We start from the raw sequence: 20,841 nt of genomic DNA, 5'->3' as shown, positions 1-20,841 counted from the left end.
CGAAGGGTGTGGAGCGCTGGAAGCGTTACCTCGCTGTTACCGCGTGTTGCTGCAGTTGTAGCCGCTTGAATCCGTACTTGTTACCTCCACCTTGGTGGCCGTCGACGGCGACGACGACGGCGTCGTCCACGATTGTTGCCTAGTCTCTGCTTCATGATCTGCAGCCAGGACAAGTTTGCCCGATGACCTCGCGCCCGCTGCCCTCCAAGTCCCGTCACTCTCGTCCTTTGTCGGCAATCTTCATCGGGTCTGTTTCATCCAACTCAACTCCTCCTTCCATTCCCGATTTGCCTGAACCACCCAGCCCGTCGTCTTCAACTGGATCCGGTCTCCCGTCGCCTCCCGCGACGAATTCTACGGGGAGCGGTAGCATTGGATATCAGCACAGCTACAGCGCCGGCAGTCTCCGTCAACGGTCTGCGTCGCGTTCGAGCGTCGCTGCGGATATGGTCAAGGGCGACTACGACAGGTCTCGCAGCAGCGGGAATAGGAACAGAACGGCCAGCGCCGACGACGATGACGCCTTTGAGAACGAGAATGAGGAAGATAACACTGCTCGATTTGCCAATGGCCGAAGACTTCAGCATGCCTCCGTCGATAATATGTCCACACTGCAGAGAGTGAAGAACCTGACCCAGCGCAATCGCCTGGTGAGTCCAGTTGGTTTTTTTGCTTTTTTTAATTGCTGAAAAAGTCATCAAACTCGCGTTGTCCTTGAACACATATTGTTTATCTCATTCTGTTGTGCTTCCACCCCTCACTGAACCGATATATGCATTGATGCACTCACGCATGTACGCCCTCGACAACATTCTACATTGCTCTCATTGTACTCGCTATCCCTCCAATACCATGTTTTTTCCACCGCAGGTTCTCGACAAACTTACCTCGATCTCCCGCCTAAGTTCACCCGCCCCCACGAATAGTTCTCATCCTCCTATTTCCCCTCCCAATGCCAGTTCTTCGTCCACGTCGTCTTCTCGCCTATCTTCTTCTCATGTCCGTCCCGTGTCCATGAATGGCTATGCCGCTTTGCGTCGTTTCGATTCTGGCTCTGAAACGGAACGTGAGAGCCAGTCGATCTCAAACTACTACTCTTCCTCGGACGATCTCTCGGCCACTCCCCCTTCTGTACCTCAGGAAATCCACACGCCTGTTCCTGGTCGCGAGAGGCGACCCTCGGCACCTGCTATCCCCGGCAGTCTTGTGCGTCCTTCGCGTGACGGGGATCGGGCCCCATCTCCCGGTCCTTCGCGTGCGCCGCGGAAGAGGGTGTCTATGGCGATGTCCGTGGACGAGACACGCAGCAACCGTTGGCGGGATGACGAGCAGGACGTGACCACTGCTGCACTTGCGGCCGTCGCTTCGTCGCGTAGGAGCCCGCAGGGCACGAACGGCAGTAGTAGGAGGAATAGGCAGCCTCTTCCCAGAGAGTTCCGGGAGGGTGAAAGACCGAGCTCTGAAGTCAAGGTAGGTCTGGTGGTCGCTGGGTATATGCATTGACTGACATGTGCCCCAGGCGAATGGCGAGCCGTCGACACCTCACCGGCCCACGGAGAGATATTCTTCGCCTGCGTTCTCTCCCCATGCATCGACTTCGATGATCCCCACAAACCCGCAGACGTCTCCGCGACGTTCTGGTACAGCGCGGTACTCCACCGTGCGTGAGCTGACGCGGAAGCACCAAACGCGGTGGCTCTCGGAGGATCTTTCGAATGGGAATGGGGATGAGAACTCGCCGACGCCCGGGAGCGGCGGCGTCCCAGGCAGGCGCCAGGGACACCGCGGTGGCAGCTCCGACGGCTTGCTCGTGTCGACGAGCGGCCGCAGTCTGCTCGGCGAGGGTTTGCGTGCGGCAGGTCTGACGAAGCGTCGGGACGCGGGTGACGACGTTTTTACCGACGAGAGCCCGACCACGCCCGTGGTTCCTCGACTCACCAAGTCCACTGGCAATGCCTCTGTCAACAACGGCGATTGGGGAGATGCGTCTTTGGGCCAGAGCAAGGGTGTTGGGCTCAGCACCCGTGTTTCCGAGGGAGTCGGTCCCCCAGGGTCTAATAACTTCGAGTCACGCACGCCAGTGACGACTTCGCAGCGGCGTGGTGATCGTAACAGCTACAGCGGCGTTCCCATACGGCCTGGGACGTCAATGGCGGCATTGCATCATGAAAGCCCGGACAATCCTCCGCGAACAGCGCCTCCTGCATTGCGTACATATAAGTCTGTCCGTCCTCTCCCCGATAGAGACAGTCCTGCTTCGCGCCAGGCTCGTCAGGAGCCTGTGCAGACTTCGTCCGATCTCGCTTATTCGTCTCCTCTTGCTAGCTACGCCAGTCACCGATCGTCCACAGCTCCGCCACCTTCCAGCAAAGGTCAAGATGCAAACGCCGAACATCGGAGGTTGATGCTGGAGGCACTGGGCATGTTCGAGTCTCACCTCTCTCGTCTACCTCCGATGGGACAGACTACCACGAACACGATCCCAGGGCTGTTCCAGAGTGCGCAACATCTCGTGCACACCCTTGATAAGATGAATGGGATGCTCAGGGCGGGAACGCACAAGGCGTTGGAGGCGCAGATCGACGCGGAGGTCGCGGACTCTGCCGAGGAAGTGGACCCAGTGAATCTCTGGCGGCAGGTCGGTGCGGACCACAGAGAGAACCTCAGGGTAAGCGATGAGGTCGTGAGGAACATGACCGGCTTCCTGCTTGGCGTAGGGAAGGTGCTGCGAGATGCGAGCGCATTGCATGGCCAACACTTACGGAGCGTGAGCTTGGACGATGATGCCGCGAAGAGGGGTAGTCCGGATGTGAATGGGGACCGCGTGGCAAGTGGGTCAAGGCCATTGGATGGGAGACAGAGCAGAGAGATCAGACGCAGCTGGGATGCGAAAGACCTTCGAACGTTGACGATGTCGAGTGTAGAGAGGAGTGTCGGTAGCACCCGTCCAGCATCGTCCCTGAACATACTGAGACGACCAGGCACGTCCAGTAGTGACGGGAGGAGTGCCGACGCCACTCACGAGCAGACACCACCTGCAATGCGAAACAACAGCACAGCCATCCCTGCCTCCTCATCCACTCGCCGTTTCTTCACCACAAGGGAACGGCGAGGCACCCCCGAGCAGGATTCTGCTCTTGCACCCATCATCACGTCCTTAGATTCTCAAGACACGACCAATTCCTATGAACCATCGCCGACCCCTACGTCAAGACATTCTCGTTCTGCACTCTCAGAGCGTCCTCGTACTGCAATACCGCCCTCCCTCTCGACACTGCCATCTGAATCCTTGCTGAGCTGTGCCAGCACCGTTGACACAGATAAGCTTAGCCGTCGCAAGATCTCTAGTAATTCAAACATCACCGTCCGCGCAGAATCGTCCACCATCAACTCTGTCATCAAGCCGCCCAATCCCACCACTGCCTTGACCAACGCTACTGTATCCAATTCGCCTGATACCCGCTACCCCGTGCTGCGAAGTGAGTCGTCTGGCTCAGGACGCACCAACGGGGTGACATTCTCCCGCCCTTCCACCATCTCCGTTTCCACTTTGAATGGTCTTCAGCAGCAGCTCGACCGCGACACTCGAGCACGAACTAGTTCTACTATATCAGCAGCAGAAGAACCAATTTACTTAGCCCCGGCCGCCGTTATTTCCCGATCTGAAACTGAACGAGATAAGAAGCGGAGAACACTAGGTGCTCGAAGCCGGATATCACTAGATTCCGCATTTGGAGAGGAGGGCGGGAGTGTCGATAGCAGTGCATCGAGCATCTTATCCTCTTCATTGTCCTCCTCGGCACGCAGGGAGCGCCGTCGAACGATCAACGAGATCTTCTCCCAGCGATAACATCTTGACCCGTATGCTTATCTTCCGGGTGAGGTCACTCTGCATCATTCGTGACTGAGGACTCTGATTAATGGTTCGTCGGCAGACTGTTGAGCAGATCCTCTCCCCTGCACTGTGGCAGCCCGTCTCTGTCCGTCCTGTCTTTTGTAGCCTTCGTCACTTTCTTCACCTGGACTTTGTCTCTGCATCTCGCCATCTGTTTCTTCTTGACCCCGCGTGTACCGACATCACCGCGGTGAGTGTAAAAAGGTCGCAGTTTGAGCATTCCCTCCTCTGTCTTATTATCCCAAGCCGCGCGTATGTATATGGGCCCATGCACGATATGCCGAGTTGCCGCAGAGTACGCTTTGCTAATCACTTATAGCAATATAATGGGTTCGCATTGTCTCTGAAACCTTCATATATGCGGACGAGCTGAGCTGCACTTTTTTGAGCCGCAGTGGATGGAGAAATGTGCCTGCGATCTTGGCTGTAAGTCTAGACCTTCAATGCCTCAGGTTCGAGCTGAAGTTGCTAGTCTTGTGTAGAGGCATGCTCGTTGTGGATCCTTAACTACTGGACAGGGGCCAGCTACAGTACAAGGTTAAGGTTCATCATGACTGCTGTCCTGAAGGCCTATACTACGACAGAAACGGACCCACAATCGGCGTGGTTATTCAATGACACTTGCTATGCGTCGTTCCAACCTATTCGTTGTCAGTCTGCGGTCAGTTTGCGCACACTCTACTGTTTCCAGTTGTGGGGCTCGACATCGCAAGAAGGTAGCGCTTTCTGCAGGTCTCCGGCGCTTCAATACGGAGAGAGAGGCTACAGAGATTGACATGGCATTGCATCCGTCCACACCTCCGCACCCTAACGACCAATACCATCACTACATTCCGAGATTCATTTTACGAAATTACAAGATTGAGACTGCGGGGCTGCAGACTGACGATAGGAGGTTTGTTTCCAGTGCAGTCTTATATGAAAGCTGTGCTCATAAAAGTCCGCGTTCGGGAACAGGCATAAACCGAAGGACTATAAAAATTGTCCCGTGGTGAACGATGACATTCTGTTCTACAGCCTAACAGACACTAGCCTGGACAAACGTCCCATCTCCAGCGTGTACGGTGAAATTAACCTTTACAAGGATGTCACCAATCCCGCAAACGTGCAGCACATTGAAAGGAAACTTTCTGTGCTTGAAGGACACGCAGCAAGAATAGTTGGGACGATACTCGCAGGCATGAACCAGGGTCGTTTCCGCATTGGACGCCCAGACTTGAATATTTTGCGCAAATACCTATTTGTCATGGGCTATCGCAGGGATCAGCGCGTTGTTGACAGCTTCCGAGAGGACCTCCCACAGAACGCGCCTCTCGTCAAATGGATCAGGAAGTTCAAAAGGATACACAATCTCCAGTCCGCGCCTGATGTGTGGCTGCACGTCCTGAACTACTATCTCGACACCTCGCACGAGCAAATCATACGGGATGCGGAACCCATGAAGAAAACTGTGAGTACGTTCGTGTCCGGTAACGTCGAGATCGACCCGGACGACTCCCATTTTCCTGCGCAAGAATACATCAGCCTCGCACAGGGTTACTTCTTGTGCATATGGGAGGCAGCTATCGGCGACGAGTTCATAGTCAGCTCCAACAGTTTCTCTCACAGAAAAGGAGCCGACCATTGCCTCTATCCCATTAGCCCGCGTGCCATTGCAATATTGAGTTCGCAGGTATTCAGACCCGAAATATCTCTGATGGGCAGTATTGGACTCGACCCGGGCTGTCCATTTGGAGACATTCCACACAAGTCGCCAGTGCCTACCTATGCGGATGGCGGACCATCGGAGATGACCCCGGAAGCCAAGAGACGGTACCTGGAGGAGGCTGTGAACAAGACAGATGACATGTTCGATTTCGAGACTACGAGACTTACGGTCTCCCAGACGCAAGCAGTCAATGCCCTCATGCTCGAGCATGTTCCGGACACAGGTTCCTTGACATTCACTTCAAAGGAATCTATGTTGCGCACCCTGCACAGATACCGAGCTCATGCAACGTCTACAGCTTGGGCGAAACACGAGCCGTTGCTGAAGGAGTTATGTATGTGGGAGTCCAGTTTCACTATGGGTCTCAAAGGAGAAGCAGACATAGGCACAGCAGTCGAAGTTGACTTCGAGACGCTTGTCCGGACCACGATCAACGATATCGTTTCTGGTGCTGCAGACAGGGAATCCCGTTCTCACTACGACGCGGTCCATGGTCTCTTCACCTTGATCAAGGGTCGGTCCAAGTCCGCGATCCCGTTCGCAGCGCTGTACCACAGGGAAAAGTTTGTTCTGCAGCAGACATTCGCCTTTCTGTTGGACCCACTGACGAAACCGACTGAGGCGCAAGCACAGCTTGTCGACTCCCTTTCTCACGCAGATTCCGACCGTTTCTTCGCGGTCATGTTCAGATTGATGCCGCCTTCCATGGGGATCGGCGATGCAAGTAGGAAGTTGAGGCAGGAAGTGGTGCTGCTGGGGTTTTGCGAGTGGTTGATGAAGGAGAGACCCGACGTCTTTGACGGACTCATCGGTTTTAACATGCGCGGTATGTCTATACGTAAGTGAATATGTGTTTCTATTATGCTGTATGGGTGGGTTCCATCACTCTGATGCGCGACAATGAGATGGAACCAAGTTTGCCATAGGTTGAAACCAACTCAAAGCAAAAGCCTTCCAGTCTGACCTCTCACGCTCGACAGAAAAAGTCACGGAACAGGCAAGTTATAGCACAGACCGAATAAATACTGTCCCTCCAACAGGGCGCCGAAGGAGTTGTTGTCTAGAGAATCCTCGTCGACTCCTTGCTGAAAATCGACGAGGACTGCTAGGTCAAACGCCGAGACCTCAAGGATCTACAGAACCTCTGCTTCCTGACGCACTGCCGCCTCGAAGAGCCCGCGACGAGAACCCACTCGAGTGCGCGTGCCATTTCAAGAAACACTTCAGATAATCATGTACCAACATGTTACCGCAGCCTGAGATCCTCCACCTCGATATGCGCAGATAGGCCACACGACGGCGAGCCCCTCATGGAGTGCAGATCTTATCCAGCCATGAGGGTTGACATGACCGACAACAATTAACACGCACTGGATTGCTCCACCTTGACGGAAAGTACTCTCTCCTGCATCCGGGTGAATAATTCTCGGGTCGACCAGCTTTAGTCTATTGGAAGGGGAAGATCGCACGCGTCGCCGATCGGCGACCAGCAGGCATTTGGGTTCATGGCGCAGCGTGTAGCCTAGTACCCTGCATGATAAATGGAATATCCCCCGAGGAGCAGTGTACTCGAACCGCGATGTACATTCTGGTAATCTTGGATATCTCCACAGGCTAGTAGGTGAAGGATAGGCCCGAATATTTTTGATTCGCTGTCCGGGGCGATAGGGGCGAGCGTGTGCACTTACCTTCCCTGCGCAGGTGATGGACGACATCGTGCTTTCAGTCGTTTGAGTTTTGGCGATGATGACCTTTGCACTGCATTCAGCCTGCTTTGCACACGAGTCCGATCGCTTTCGTAGCACGCGTTGCGGCGGTCAGTTCCATCGTTGGCCATATCCGCCCAAAGCATCAGGCCGTCATGGCTGGTGCAGGACGATGACATGGGCTGTGTAGTCTTTTATGTCATCATCCAGTCGTTAGTTGCACATGTTGCTGATGCTGTGTGACAAATTGACATGCGCCTGGCGCCACAAGGGGCGTGTCGATGTCAGGATGATATCATGGACGTACGGACCCACGTACTTTAATTGTAAGACATTGCGATGACGCGATCAGCGAGGCTGGCACGCGGAGATTGACCGGGCGAGAAATCTCCATTTCATTCAGGAAGGCGCTCGACATTCGGACACACAGTGCTCCAGTGGGAACAGCACCGCAACTTGAACGCAACGAAGCGCAGCTGGCACGGATTCGTAACACGTTCCATGCTGTTCCATGGCCAAGAGAGAAAACCACGATGTAATCTTGCAAGGCGCACATCACTTACTGTACTGCATCCGACGGACTTTGTATCTAGACGCCAGACCACTCGTGTTCCGGTTCCATGATGGCACGAGTGCCGACATAGTATTGAGTCGGTGACGTTCGACGGCTTCGTGGACAGGGATGAAAGCGTTGCGGACACCGCGTGTGATCCATATCCGAGTAAGATGAACGTGGCAGGTCGGCTCAGACAATTCGCAGATCATATCCAGATGTCGCGGTGTGTTTGTGTGACCTTCATTCGCATTGGCTCGCATTTGAAACTGGTAATCCATACTGTCCTGTATGCAGTGTCAAAGTCTAGCCCACAGCCATACTGGACGCTGTAGATCTGGAAGACGCGAGCATGCGAAAAATCTGCTCCTTGCTGATCGAATGCGCACGAAGAGTTGATCGCCTCCTTCGTTATCGACCAAAACGTCCTGCCGAAGTGATTATGAGTGGGCCGGTGCCCGTGCAGTATACGTACTAGCCAACTGGCAAGATGAGTATCTGAAGTACCACCGCTTGTTGCGCCCGAGTCTGAAATTCAAGTAGACGCTAATAAGTGCCGCATCTGCCAGAGCGGCGCCGCAGAGCATAGCTATGGAGAAGTTGAAGATACTGCCCAGCCCGTTTGAGAGTCTAGCACCGTCTCAGTCCATGAACTACCAGTGGAGTTCGAACATACTCACATGACTTGAGGCTGATGCGCACAAGAGGAAGGCTACTGATCTCCGATTGTATCGACGAGCTGCCGACTTACTTACAAAGCCGATGGGCTTGTTTGTGATGGTTGTGCAGACTTCTGGTCAGTCATGAACGGATGAAGATAGAGAAAAAATATTGCATAAACAGCATCCAATTGCTGATCTCAGGTTAAATTAAGATGGACCTACAAAAAATATCGGTGAAGACAAAGTTATTTGTTTTCAACTTAAGAGATCAGTTTGCCTGAACAGGCAGGTGTGTTGCCCGAAATGGAAAAAAGGGTTGCACGCGGAGTTGCGGAGGATATTACGTACGATAGCGACAGGCGATAATCTGTCAATCGGAGGAGTCAGTGTGAGCCGCAACGTGGGCGAGCGGCAGAATGACTAGACCGCTTCGTGCCTGCTCTTTCTATAACGATCAGCTGTTGAAGCGGTTCCGAGAAATGTGGTCTGTTGAGAAGAGAAATCTGGTGGAAGGATGAGGTGGTTGCGTGGCCGAGAGGCGTGGATAGGACGGGACGCCGACGCGAGTGATATATGGCTGACAGAGGGTGTGGTATGTTGTGGTGGACTGGTTCCGGGGTCCCATTACGACGGGCGTAGTGGGAAGAAGGTTTCGGCGTCTGGCAATCCCAAACTAGTCAATCAACACCACGCCGAGAGCGGTGTACCTTCCATCACTTCACCCTTATTTCTCCTTATTTCTCCCATTCTCTGTGCCTCCAGCATAACTTGGCAATCGTCTTAGATACAGTGTCAGTCGATGCAGCGCATAAAATATATTTTTAGTTGTCGAAGGGAAGAGCAGAGAGATATGAAACGCCAGGTATCTGGCGCATGCGAGGGAGGATTTGTGGGATCTATATCGGACCAAACAGAGTCGCTTCCCCTGACTTACATTATCTGGCACCCCACTTCTTCTCCCTCTTTTCCTCTTCCCACCAACTCCTCGCCACAACGTCCAAATGAGTCGGCCAAATCGACCATCCGCCCCGATGGGTCCTCCACAGGATATGGTCATGGGCCCTCCACCTTTACCGGTCCAAGTTGCGCAGCCGGACCCGCAAAAACCTAAAGAATCGCAGGATGTCGCGGAAAAGTACAGGCGATTGAAGAGAAAGTACTTTGAACTCGAAGAAGTGAGTTCTTATATGTCGTCTGAACATCTCAGGTACACCGTGCTCAATTGGATGGCCTCTCCCATCCGAACAACTGATCCACGTCACCACCGACAAACGCCAGAAACACAAAGAGAGCATGTTGCAGCTCAAGACGTCGGGGGAACGCAATGTAAAGTGGAGATCTGAGCGAGCGTGAGCCTCTTGACTTCTTCCAATCGTGTTTTTCAACCTATAGTCAAACAGCTTGTTGCTCGATCGCATCGTTGAGCTGGAGACAAACCCCACCATCAACCGCAATGCACCCATTCCGATGCACCCCTTCTCCGCCTACCCGCGTTCCATGCTGTCGAACCGCGGGCAGCGCAATTTCGTCAGCAATCTCCGTCTTGCGATTGAGGAGTCACAACGCGAAGATCCTGACATAGATCCTCTCCTGGTCTCGAGGCACATAGGTCCGCAGGCGCGCAAGCGTCAAGAGGCAGAGGCGAAGGAGAGGCAAGAGGAGGAAGCGAGAGAGGCACGACGGGCGGCGAGACGGCCCAGGGCAGCCCCGCAGAAGGGCAAAGACATCAGCACGCCTATGTCCTTTGCACCGCCCCACTCGCCCGCCCCTGGTGGACACATCCCTTCCCCGCCCATCCTGGTGTCCAGCACCGGTACTCGACTGCGCCTGAAGCCGCCTGCCCCTCCTTCAGAAGAGCCAGGGCCGTCAGCACCCTCATCTAACGCCCATGGTCGGTCACACCACAGCTCTGTCGGTACTCACCATGCACAGCGCCGCTCTGAGTCACCGATCTCGCCCATGCAATCGCCTCACGACGACTATGGCATCCCACCTGGCTCCAATACAATACCGTTTCGTACCTCGCCTCCTCCCAATCAACCGCAGATACAGATGACACTCCGCAATGCACCTGGCCCGGCGCCGTCAGCCAGGCCATCGGATATTCAGAGACACGCGAAGCCAAAGCGGCTGAAGGCACATACGGTGACAACGAAGAGCTTCAGCATTCCGATGGTGCCACGCGACAAGAAGGGCAAGCCGCTGCTCCCGCTCAATGTAGGCATTATGACCGTCCTCCATCTCGGTGAGGTATGCATGCGGGAGCACTTCCACACCGAAAGGTATATTTTCCCTGTGGGTTACGAGGTCACAAGGTTTGTATATGCTACTTGGAAGTGCATGTGTACTTATGCTTTTCCCACTAGGCGCTACCTTTCCACCACGGATCCGGCCGCAGAGGTTGTGTACCACTGCACCATCCTCGATGGCGGAGACGGGCCCAAGTTCCAGATCATCGCGTCTGACATGCCCGACAAGCCCGTCATCGCGGGCACCGCGACCGGCGCTTGGTCCGTCATCGTGCGCGCGGCTAACCACGTCCGAAACCGGCAGCACTCGAACAGCGTCTCTGGCCCCGACTTCTTTGGGCTGGGGCAGAACACGATCAAGCACCTCATCCAGGAACTGCCAAACGCGCGCCAGCTGAAGGACTATGTGTGGCAGCACTTTGTCGAAGGAGGGTGAGCGTCTTGTCTCTCTCGTTTATGCGCTGCCTGTGACGTTACCACGCCCGGAGGCCTCGCGCCCGGAGAGATCTGGCTCATGACTCGTTGCACCACTACAGGCACCTCGGCGGGAGACATGCTGCGGTCATTCCCGCGCTGCCTGACGACCACGACCACGAAAACGAACAGGAGGAGGGCACAGTGGGCCAGGGAGACGGCGTGGGTGGCGGGAGTGGGACTGTAAACCAAAATGGAAACGGATATAAGAGGGTGCCCTCAGGCAAATTCTTTACGCATCTCGAGCCCCAGATCGTCCATGTCGAGGGCGGGGACATTGCAGGACGCCGCCCGGTTCTCCCGGCCCCGCCGACGATGAACAACGTTACGTTCCACCAGGAGTACGTGCGCCCGCCCGAGCGCGAGCGCCGGAACTCGCACACGAATATCCCCGCGTATGACGAGTACGTTCACCGTTCACCAATCCGTGCGGACTCGCCCGAGCCGCCGCCGCTCAGAACAGTGTCGGTCTCGCCGGTCATGGCGCGGGACAGGTCGGAGAGACAGAGGGAGAGAGATAGAGATCAGGACATGCGGGAAAGGGACCACTATGTTTCGCCGCCGCACCTACCATCGCACTCACACTCGCACTCGTCCTCGCAGTCCTCGCATCATCGCTCGCCATACCTGCCCAATGCCGGCGGGAACGGGATGGAGGGCGGGAGCACATCGCGGGGGTTTATGCCTGCTCCGTCGCCGCCGCCGGTGCCCGCCACCTTCGCCAGTATCATGAACGCGTACCCTGCTCCGCCGCTCGCTTCCTCCCCGCCCGCCGCTCCAGATCACACCGAATACACGTATACCAACGGTGGTGGGCGGCGGAACGGGCGCGCGAACACGCGGACGTTCCCTCCTGCAGAGGAACGCTGATTCCTCCTCTTTACTCATCCAACGAGAATCGCCCAGCTGTAGGACCCCTCACCTCATCGCTACCCGTGGACCGTCGGCAACTCTTCGATCCTGCTCTCTCGCTTTCGCTGTGCCCGTTTGATTCTTTGCGTCTTATCACTTCCGATGCCTCTGTTGTTTTGGGGGTTGTACTGTATATTTCAGATGGTGGTATTGTTGTTGTGCAGAACTTACGATTCCTAATGTCCATGACAGATTATGACGCAACTGGATACCCGGCTGTCTTATTTTCTTCACCCCGCCTCTTCAGGTTAACGCTAACACTTCGCTGATCGCTTCAATTCTTGCTCTTCCTCCACTGCCTCTTGCCTCGGTCCTTCGCAGGGCCATCCTTGCGGTGCTTTCACCTTGCGGGGGACCCGGTCGTCAGCCCCACAGTCGGGCGCGAAGGACGGCTTACCGTCCTTGCGTTCCTGTGCTGGTTGTTCGTGCGAGGCGACAGTAATAAGTCGAGTGGTATTTGACGGGCTTCATGTGGGGACTCCTGCCGATGCGAGGACCGTGCCGGAAATTGGGGTAGTATGTGGAGCCTACATCTTTGCTATGATTTTGTATGAACCAATATGTCTTATGTCGGTTTGACTCAGTGACTAAGTTTGTTCGTCTGTTGCCCTAAGCTCGACGCATGATACAGTCAAGTGACTTATCAACAGGTTGACAATTGACAACGCTCGCGAGGGATATGCGGTACCTCCAGAACAAGATCTACTTGTTGTACAGTATATAGTCCAGTAGTAACTAGAACATCGTCTCTCCGAGGCGGACCCGAACGGCGAACATTGTACGGAACAACATGAGACAAAGCTTCGCCGAACGCGAATAGTGTAGGTCCAGACAGAATAGTCCGACAAGCACAGTGTGCACCGTGCAGGATTATGTAGAAGCAAAAGGCGCAGCATGCACGTATGATAAATGGAACGAACGGGATATATGGACAGGTCGAAGCTGCATGTCACCGTGAAGATTAAATAAATGGCGAAGCCTTTTTGCGTGGGAGCACCGAGTCCGAAAGCAGCGAAGAAGAACTGGATAGCGAAGGTGAACATCGTGGATAGCAGCGGTGTGTGCTGGAAGTCGTACACCGATTAAAACTGACAGGATAGGTACTGGAAGAAAGAGCGAGTAGCGATGGGAGAAGCTCAGACCAGCTGGGCTGCGACAGGCGAGTCAATACCCAGGCTGCCACGAGTCAAAAAATCGCACACTTACAGATCATGTCATAGTCGCAGAATGCTGTCAAACAAGCTATATCGCCATCACCTGGAAATCGGGGATGGGCGGGCGATTATAGCTGCTCAGCCGCTTAGCCGCCAGGAATGCAGGCAGGTCCTGCTCCGCCTCCCGCAAGCAGTCGATAGGGATGAGCCCGCGCTTCCCACTTGCGACATTCTCCGCGCACGCCCACCCGTCGGAGAAGCGCTGGAGCATCCGCACGCGCTCGCCGGCCGCGACAGCCATTTCGTCGCACATCGTGGGGATGAACGGCCGCCGGATGGTCTCGACGACCGCGAAGTGCGACGCCGTCTCGGTGTCTACGCTCAGGCACGACTCCTCGGTCCGCGATTCCACGCTCGTGAAGTCTGCGAAGGGATTCTCCGGTGCTGCCCCATAGTCGGAATGACGCGCCGTTTCAGACACGCCTAGGAATAGCGACTGGCGCTGCACACTTTCGCTCGGAGGCTTGGGGAAGGACCAGCTTTCGGAGGGTGAGAACGGTCGCACTAGTATGGGAGATGAGCGTTCCTGACTACACGGCGAACCATTCCCCGCCGCAGGAGGAGGCACCATGCGATATTGTGTCGTCGGACTCGGCTCCCCACAGCTCTCGTCTGAGTGACCGGATTTCGGGCTATTGCTGCTATAGCGGAACGTCTGACGATCGGGGCTCCTGATGGTCGACGACGGTTCGCTCATAAGTGTGGCGGCAAGAGGAGGTACGCAGATCGAGCCACTCAGACGGCTGGGCCATACCTGCGTCATCGACGTCCGAACCGACGGCGATGGCAGTGGCACACTGACGACCGGGGGTGCACCAAGAGTTTCCACCATCGGTGGCAAATTAAGATGGTCACGGTCGTATGTTGAGCCGAAGCTGCTGACGCTACTGCGTAGGGATGAGGTGCCAGAGTCTGAGTGGGCAGCAAAATAGCTGACGTTGCTGATTCCAGCATGAACCCCAGTGCTTCCATATCTACCACCGAAGGCCCAAAGCCTCCGAGTGCTGAGACGCCGCTTAATGAATCGCCTGCGGCAGAGGCAGAAGACGAGCAGGAGGAACAACAGGGTAGCAACCGTCGCAATAGCGGCAATTGCACCCCTCGAGAGTCCATGATGTGAATCCGAAACTCCGTGGGAACCTGACGACGAAGAATTGGGACCACCACTTTCCGTGGAAGACGGATTGGAAGGGTGAGCAGATGTGACCCAAGGTGAACCAGGATAATTGATGGCACCGGTCGCGGTCGAAATGGGCGCACCGTTTGAATACAACACGGTAGCAGTTCCAGAGCGGCCTGAAGTCACAGAGACATATATGCCACCGCTGGCACCTCCTACAGCGCCGTTGCCAGAGCTCGTGGAATTTCCACCAGAGCTACCATCTACCTCTGCATTGACAATACCTTCGAAGGGCGTAGGAGAAGCGGCTGCTGTCCCTGCGGCAGCCAACGTCTGGCCGGTGGATTGAGAAGAAATTCCACTTGCTTGAGACGAAGAAGATGAGCTGCTGCTCTGGTCATCGCCTGCTACACCACTGGCCTCATTCAAACCCGGTGATTCGTCTGAAGTATTTGAACCTGATCCGGTGGATGGGGTCGATGATTGGGAGGTACCGGTGTCGTCGTCGCTACTGGAGCTGCTGGCTGCAGTCCCACGGTCGTTGCCGTTGCCGCCAGCCGCACCGTTCGAGCTCCCACTAGAGCCGGGATCCTCACCACTTGCCGAACCGCTCTCGCTGGAACCATTATCACTGCTGCCGGATGTCCCATCCCCACTTCCACCACCATTTCCCGTAGTACTTCCTGACCCATTGTCGTCAGATGATCCCCCAGAAACCGACTGACCCCCATTTCCATTGGGATTAGAAGCCGGCGCAGTAGAACTCGGACTCGGACTGGGGCTTGAGCTTGGGCCTGGGCTTGAGCTTGGGCCTGGGCTTGAGCTTGGACTTGGGCTTGAGCTTGGACTTGGGCTTGAGCTTGGACTTGGGCTTGGGCTTGAACTTGGACTTGAATTCTGACTTGAACCAGGAGCCACGGCAGACGAAGGTGCGGTTTCAGATGACGAAGAGGAAGAAGGATCTGCAGCCTCCGGGTCGGTCCCGCTAATCAAGGGCGAAAGCAAGGGCGAGAGCAAGGGTGTGAGCACTGGGATGGAGGGAAGAGGGAAGGGAAGGTCGATCAACGAGGGATCACGCTTTTCCAAAGTCTTCGTATGTCGTCGCCACCGTCCTCGCCTGTAAACTTTGTGCATAGCGCGTGCACCAAATCCGTGTCTGTCAAGGTAAAGAATGTGATTGAAAAGAGAGTTGACGTCGCGGACGCGGGCGACGAAGAGGGGATAGTGGAGGTTGTGAGAGAGAGACTACGGGCGAGGCATTCCGCAGAACCTGTTGCTGAGAGCATCAGAAGCAGGAGTCGCCCGAGGGCTGGTCGAGCATGATCATGCACCCGATATTCCAAATCTTCCCAGTGAGCGTTCTGATTGGCTCCTTCGGACGGTCCGTCCTGGATCGTCGCCGTAAATTATTGATTGTGCCTCTCGATTACCGTCAATTATTCTTCATTTCGGTGACTGAGATCTCTCAGATTTCCCGTTCAAACTTGACGGCAAGGACTCAATCGATCGTCAGCGCAAGCACAAAAAAAAGCTGAACTCTCCGGATACTATATATCGCAGTCCAGCTTGGCGCACCGTCTGTCTCACGCGTAATACTGCGTCATTCACAGAGACTTGATAGGGACGGTCGACATATGCGGCGGCAAGGGTTCACAGAGAAATGCTTCTGTGCTTCAAGACAGTAAAATTCAAGGACATCTTAGTGGGATGAAGCTCCACCGACTCTTTCGCGCAACCATTAAGGCTCTGATCATTCCCTGACACAGCCGATGTTTGGAGTTTATAGCTCACCTGTTTGATATATCCCTCCTCCACGACTCTCACCGATGTTATCTTTTGAACAAGTCAGCACATCCAAACATGCTGACGGCACTGCAAGGGAGAGTAGACTTAACGACGGAAAGACGGGACATCTGTCATAGATGGCTGCATCAGAGTGATAAGCGCTTCGGTACAATGTGCAACGTTGGTTCGTGCCACACGACCGGCAAAGTCATGCACTCTCCCAGTGCCAAGTACTGCTAAAAGGACGTGATTAATATGGACAAGAATTACGACTAGTAGCTATTAGTATGTGCCTCACTGCCTACAGCGTAAGTACCAATGGCTACTAAGGTTGTTCATGGGTTCGTGCATTGCAGTAGTAACATCTGGCTATCAAACTATACATCATGAATTAAATCATACATGGAATCCCATCCAGTCACCAGTACATACTTCCGTTGCATAATATGAACTATCAGTTGTCTGAGAGCCACAGAAGAAGCTTGTCGCGGCGAACGTCGAGTGCGTCCTCCGCGACAATCCCGAAGTCTTCATTGTAGAATATCATCAGGCGGTATAACTCACGTTGCGTAGCCCTGTAAGGACTAGGAGGGTTGGTAAACGTGCCACCTAGAGCAGCCCCTCCAAGTTCCTGTATGTCACGATCGACCACTCCCTCCCGTCCACCGTTGATCCTCTCAAAATGCGCGCTGCCTGAACCAGATATCTACGGTTGACACAATATGTGAAAACAAGCGACAGTGCCGACACAAGGAAGCCTGCTCACCTGCTTCTTGCGCCAAAGGAAAGGCTCAGCCGCACGTCGAAGCATCTTGTTTCGGCGAGTTATGTTGGTATTATCAGCTGCGGCTTCCAACTTGTCCATACGTTGATTGCTAGTTTTAACCGTGGCGTCCAGCTGCTCGACTCTCGTGGTCAATTGCGCGACTCTCGTGGTTAATTGTGCGACTCTCGTGTTCGTTTGCTCGACTCTCGTGTTCGTTTGCTCGACTTTCGTGTTCGTCTGCTCGACTTGCGCGCGCAGTCCGTCAACTTTAGCATCCATCGCCTGCAACAAAGCGAGGACGGCACCAATGCCATGGTCAAATTGGATCTCCGCATCTACAGCCAGATCCTCAGCTTAGACAGGTCCAAATTCGGGAAGTATTACATACGCATGGACCGTATGATTTTGGACCGATTGACAGCAGTCTCCACTATGTCTTCTGTAATAACTGGGTCATCTGTGTCGAGGTAAGAGAACTGTAATACCCCTCTCAATGTAGAGCGTCACTCACATTGAAGTGCTGTTAGAGATTGTGCAGCTGCTTCAGCAACCCGAGCATTGTTGCTGTCGACCGGAGTTCCAGCGGCAATAGGTTCATCGAGGTGAAGTGTATGAACGAAATGTATCGGAATACCAGGATGTTTGTCAAGAAGAGTTGGGATATCGCGAGGATAGGTTGCAACTTGTTGAGCCATTGGATGGAGGTGACTGTTAAGGTCAACGTTTCTTGTTGAGAACAGAACACAATAGCGTTCAGTTTCGGCAAATGCCGCAAGACGCGTTCGGTCACGTTATCGCGACGCGTCCGAGTGCCGTGACATGATGATGATCACCGTGATGATCGATCAGCATTTCACGCTCTGAACTTTCAATGTACTGCTCAAACTCACATGTGTACCGTAAGTGGTGAGCCCACACAGGACCAACTATGTGTGCAGAATTAGCTGCAACCACAGCGTAAAAGGGCCAACGAAGCACATGCAGAGTCTAGTGCAGAGCAGGGGTATGGATAACCCTCAAGGGTCAGGGGTAAGGGTATTGGAGGGTAAGGGTAGGGGTATGAACTTTCAGACCCTTGTACCCCTGGAGGGTATCACTGCATATAGTATATATAATGTAAGCAGTAACTGTATGATGAATAAAGCCTAAGTACAGTGTAGATACAGCCTTAAACTATGTTTACAGAAGCTCCAAAGGGAAAAGAAGACTGTTACAAGCCTTAAACTTAATGTCTATATTGTTATTCCTTCAAATAAGGCAGATATTGAGGGGTATACCCTCAGGGTTTGGTACCCTTACCCATACCCTTACCCCTGGTGAAGGGTATGTACCCTTGGAGGGTAGGGGTAGGGGTACAGCTCAAAGTACCCAGGGGTATACCCCTGCTCTGCACTAGCAGAGTCTGGTAAGCGAAGTGCTATATAGATGGACTCCAAACCAGCCGCCAGCAAGCTCAACATTACTGTGAGGTTTTGTTTTCAATTTTGCTCTCCCGTGTAATGTCATAAATTGTACGGGCATACAACTATGCATCGTAGTCACAGATCCCTGGCCGATAGCAACTACTTGTTGGTAGGCTTGCGCGATGCAGTTGCAATAACAGAATGTCCTCTATCGTTTGTCTATCGGTCTAAATAGATGAAAAACATCAATATACAATCATGGTGAGGACTGAAATCTTGGAATATACAGATATATTACAGTATGCGCCGTATTATGCAACCACCTCATCAGCAAAACCCAACTTTTACTTAAAAGGGTACTTAAATGACTTAAATGGACTTATGGTCCTTATTTAAGGATATAAGGTCAAAAAGGGCCTAATGCATATTACATGAGTGTCTGAAATCAGACTTATTGATACTTATTTGAAGACTTATCGCCTTAAATAAGGGTTGTAAGACCAAAAAGTCAAAATAGCTCTGCAAGAAAAAGTTGGGTTTTGCTGATGCTTCTCGTGCGTGAATCCTCCGCAAAGATTAGATTCTGAAGTCTTCATTGTATAAATTCTCTAGGTGGTATATCTGAGATCATCATGGTCACTACGAAAGAGCTTGGAGAGAGAGCAACATCAGCACCCAGACCTGCCTCTCCAAGTTCTATGTATGACATGATTGGTCACACCATTCCTCTCACTGCTAATTTTCTCAAAATGCTTTATACCCTGCACAGGTATTCACAGGGTAATGCATAATATATTAGAACTTCTGACTCAAAGAGACGTACTCAAGCGTCTCACCGGCATGTCGGAACATATCACTTCGCTGAACGCTGACATTATCTCCAGCGACTTCCATGGGTTGTCAATGGTTGGATTGCCGTATGCAGGTCATCGATTCTACCTTCCAGGTTATCCACTTTAGTGTCCAGGTTATCCACTTTGGTGTCCAAGTCATCCATTTTGGAGTCCAAGTCATCCACCTTGGTGTCCAAGTTATCGACCTTAGAGTTAAGGTCGTCGACGTTATTATCTAGGTCATTGACTCTAGCATTCAGCTTGTCGACTTTGGCAATTAGCCAGTCAATCTTGGCGTCTACTGTGTGCAGTAAAGCAAGCATAGCTTCGACGCCCTGACCGGACTGAATCGCCGCAACTACAGCCCGATCATCAGCATACAAATACAGAAAGAAAGACATACATACACATGACTTTGGACTGATTGACGACGGTGAGGTGGCCAGGTGCGTTGCTCATTCACGTCGGCGTACGGAGAAACTGAAAACCAAACTCAGCTACTGTTAAGTTATTGTAAGTGCCGAGCATGGGCGCTTATAACTTATCGTCACTTGAAATGCAGAGCCTATCACAAAAAAGGCGCGGAACTTATAATGTCCTTATACACTGACGGACAAAAGTATTTGGACATATATATCCAGAAACATTTGTTCATTCTTTCATGATGGCTGGGAGATTTATTCTAAGTTTGTAAATATATATAGTATATCTCTCAAATATTGTACCATGGGTTTACAATTTATTGATGCAAAGCAACTGAGAAGATATGGTCAAGTGAAGCAGCTTACTATTGATATGCTGACCTTGACTTAAACTGCAAAAATTCTTGCATGGATGCAAATAAGACAATTACTTTTTATAAAATATTATACTCTCCTCTTGCCTATCATATGACATTTAGGGATGAAATGATGATGCTTCATATAAAGAAAATCCAAATAAAACAGTGTGCCAAAAACTTTGCTCAGAAGAAACTTGCTTTTAAACCGAAACATTCTACATAATAATATCATCAATACATTCTCTAAGCCCTATTCATTCCTTACTCCAAGTTTCATGGACTGTTGGCTATGAATTTCAAGCTGTATGTTATTAAATGTACTTGTGCCACAAAAAATTATGTGAATTGTTTGCAGTAATTGTGAAATAACTACAGCTGAAATGTCTGATCTTTTTAAAGATATGACAAGAGGGCCCTTCATAGTCCTTGTATTGCCTATCAATATAAAACCAGAAGATGTGGTGTGGATGCAAGAACAGTTGTTTTTATACCATCAAAAGGTCATAACTTATAGCCAGCCTAGTTCTTCTATATTGAAGTCATGTAGAAATCCAAGTGCAGAATATATTAAACAAGAGACACTTGACATGTATTCACCAAACTTAAACTGAATATGATAGTTATTGTGGAGACATAGATAATTTTCTACAAGTATGCATGTCCAGATACTTTTGTCCGTCAGTGTATCTCAATAGAATGCCATTAGAATGGATAAAATCATCAGAATAACCGGAATGAATAAAATGGCATTAAGCCTTAACAATGAAGCATTAGAAGTTG

At 52.5% G+C, this 20,841-nt stretch overlaps 6 protein-coding genes across 6 annotated transcripts; 3 read left to right on the top strand and 3 right to left on the bottom strand.

The window, feature by feature from the left end:
• Nucleotides 1–182: 182 nt before the first annotated feature.
• SCP_0703060 (predicted protein) lies at nucleotides 183–3,850 on the top strand (the record flags this gene model as incomplete). Its single annotated transcript, XM_027760232.1, has 3 exons — nucleotides 183–650; nucleotides 871–1,470; nucleotides 1,520–3,850. 3 exons carry the CDS (start codon nucleotides 183–185, stop codon nucleotides 3,848–3,850), a joined length of 3,399 nt encoding a protein of 1,132 aa, XP_027616033.1.
• A 671-nt stretch (nucleotides 3,851–4,521) lies between these two features.
• Nucleotides 4,522–6,449, top strand: SCP_0703050 (hypothetical protein; the record flags this gene model as incomplete). The annotated part of the gene is made up of 2 exons (XM_027760231.1): nucleotides 4,522–4,790; nucleotides 4,853–6,449. The coding sequence occupies 2 exons, from the start codon at nucleotides 4,522–4,524 to the stop codon at nucleotides 6,447–6,449; spliced, it is 1,866 nt and encodes a 621-aa protein (XP_027616032.1).
• A 3,076-nt stretch (nucleotides 6,450–9,525) lies between these two features.
• Nucleotides 9,526–12,117, top strand: SCP_0703040 (predicted protein; the record flags this gene model as incomplete). Its single annotated transcript, XM_027760230.1, has 5 exons — nucleotides 9,526–9,699; nucleotides 9,803–9,873; nucleotides 9,925–10,839; nucleotides 10,891–11,205; nucleotides 11,310–12,117. The coding sequence occupies 5 exons, from the start codon at nucleotides 9,526–9,528 to the stop codon at nucleotides 12,115–12,117; spliced, it is 2,283 nt and encodes a 760-aa protein (XP_027616031.1).
• A 1,284-nt stretch (nucleotides 12,118–13,401) lies between these two features.
• SCP_0703030 (hypothetical protein) lies at nucleotides 13,402–15,627 on the bottom strand (the record flags this gene model as incomplete). Its single annotated transcript, XM_027760229.1, has 1 exon — nucleotides 13,402–15,627. One exon carries the CDS (start codon nucleotides 15,625–15,627, stop codon nucleotides 13,402–13,404), a length of 2,226 nt encoding a protein of 741 aa, XP_027616030.1.
• A 1,105-nt stretch (nucleotides 15,628–16,732) lies between these two features.
• On the bottom strand, nucleotides 16,733–17,739 carry SCP_0703020 (hypothetical protein; the record flags this gene model as incomplete). Its single annotated transcript, XM_027760228.1, has 4 exons — nucleotides 16,733–16,984; nucleotides 17,045–17,379; nucleotides 17,433–17,501; nucleotides 17,556–17,739. 4 exons carry the CDS (start codon nucleotides 17,737–17,739, stop codon nucleotides 16,733–16,735), a joined length of 840 nt encoding a protein of 279 aa, XP_027616029.1.
• A 1,582-nt stretch (nucleotides 17,740–19,321) lies between these two features.
• Nucleotides 19,322–19,739, bottom strand: SCP_0703010 (hypothetical protein; the record flags this gene model as incomplete). Its single annotated transcript, XM_027760227.1, has 2 exons — nucleotides 19,322–19,638; nucleotides 19,688–19,739. 2 exons carry the CDS (start codon nucleotides 19,737–19,739, stop codon nucleotides 19,322–19,324), a joined length of 369 nt encoding a protein of 122 aa, XP_027616028.1.
• Between the last annotated feature and the right edge of the window lie 1,102 nt (nucleotides 19,740–20,841).

Source organism: Sparassis crispa (assembly GCF_003851025.1).
Source record: "Sparassis crispa DNA, contig_000006F, whole genome shotgun sequence".
NCBI classification, from domain to species: Eukaryota; Fungi; Basidiomycota; class Agaricomycetes; order Polyporales; family Sparassidaceae; genus Sparassis; species Sparassis crispa.
The sequence above is the reverse complement of the archived record's forward strand: the minus strand, read 5'-3'. Positions and strand labels throughout refer to the sequence as shown.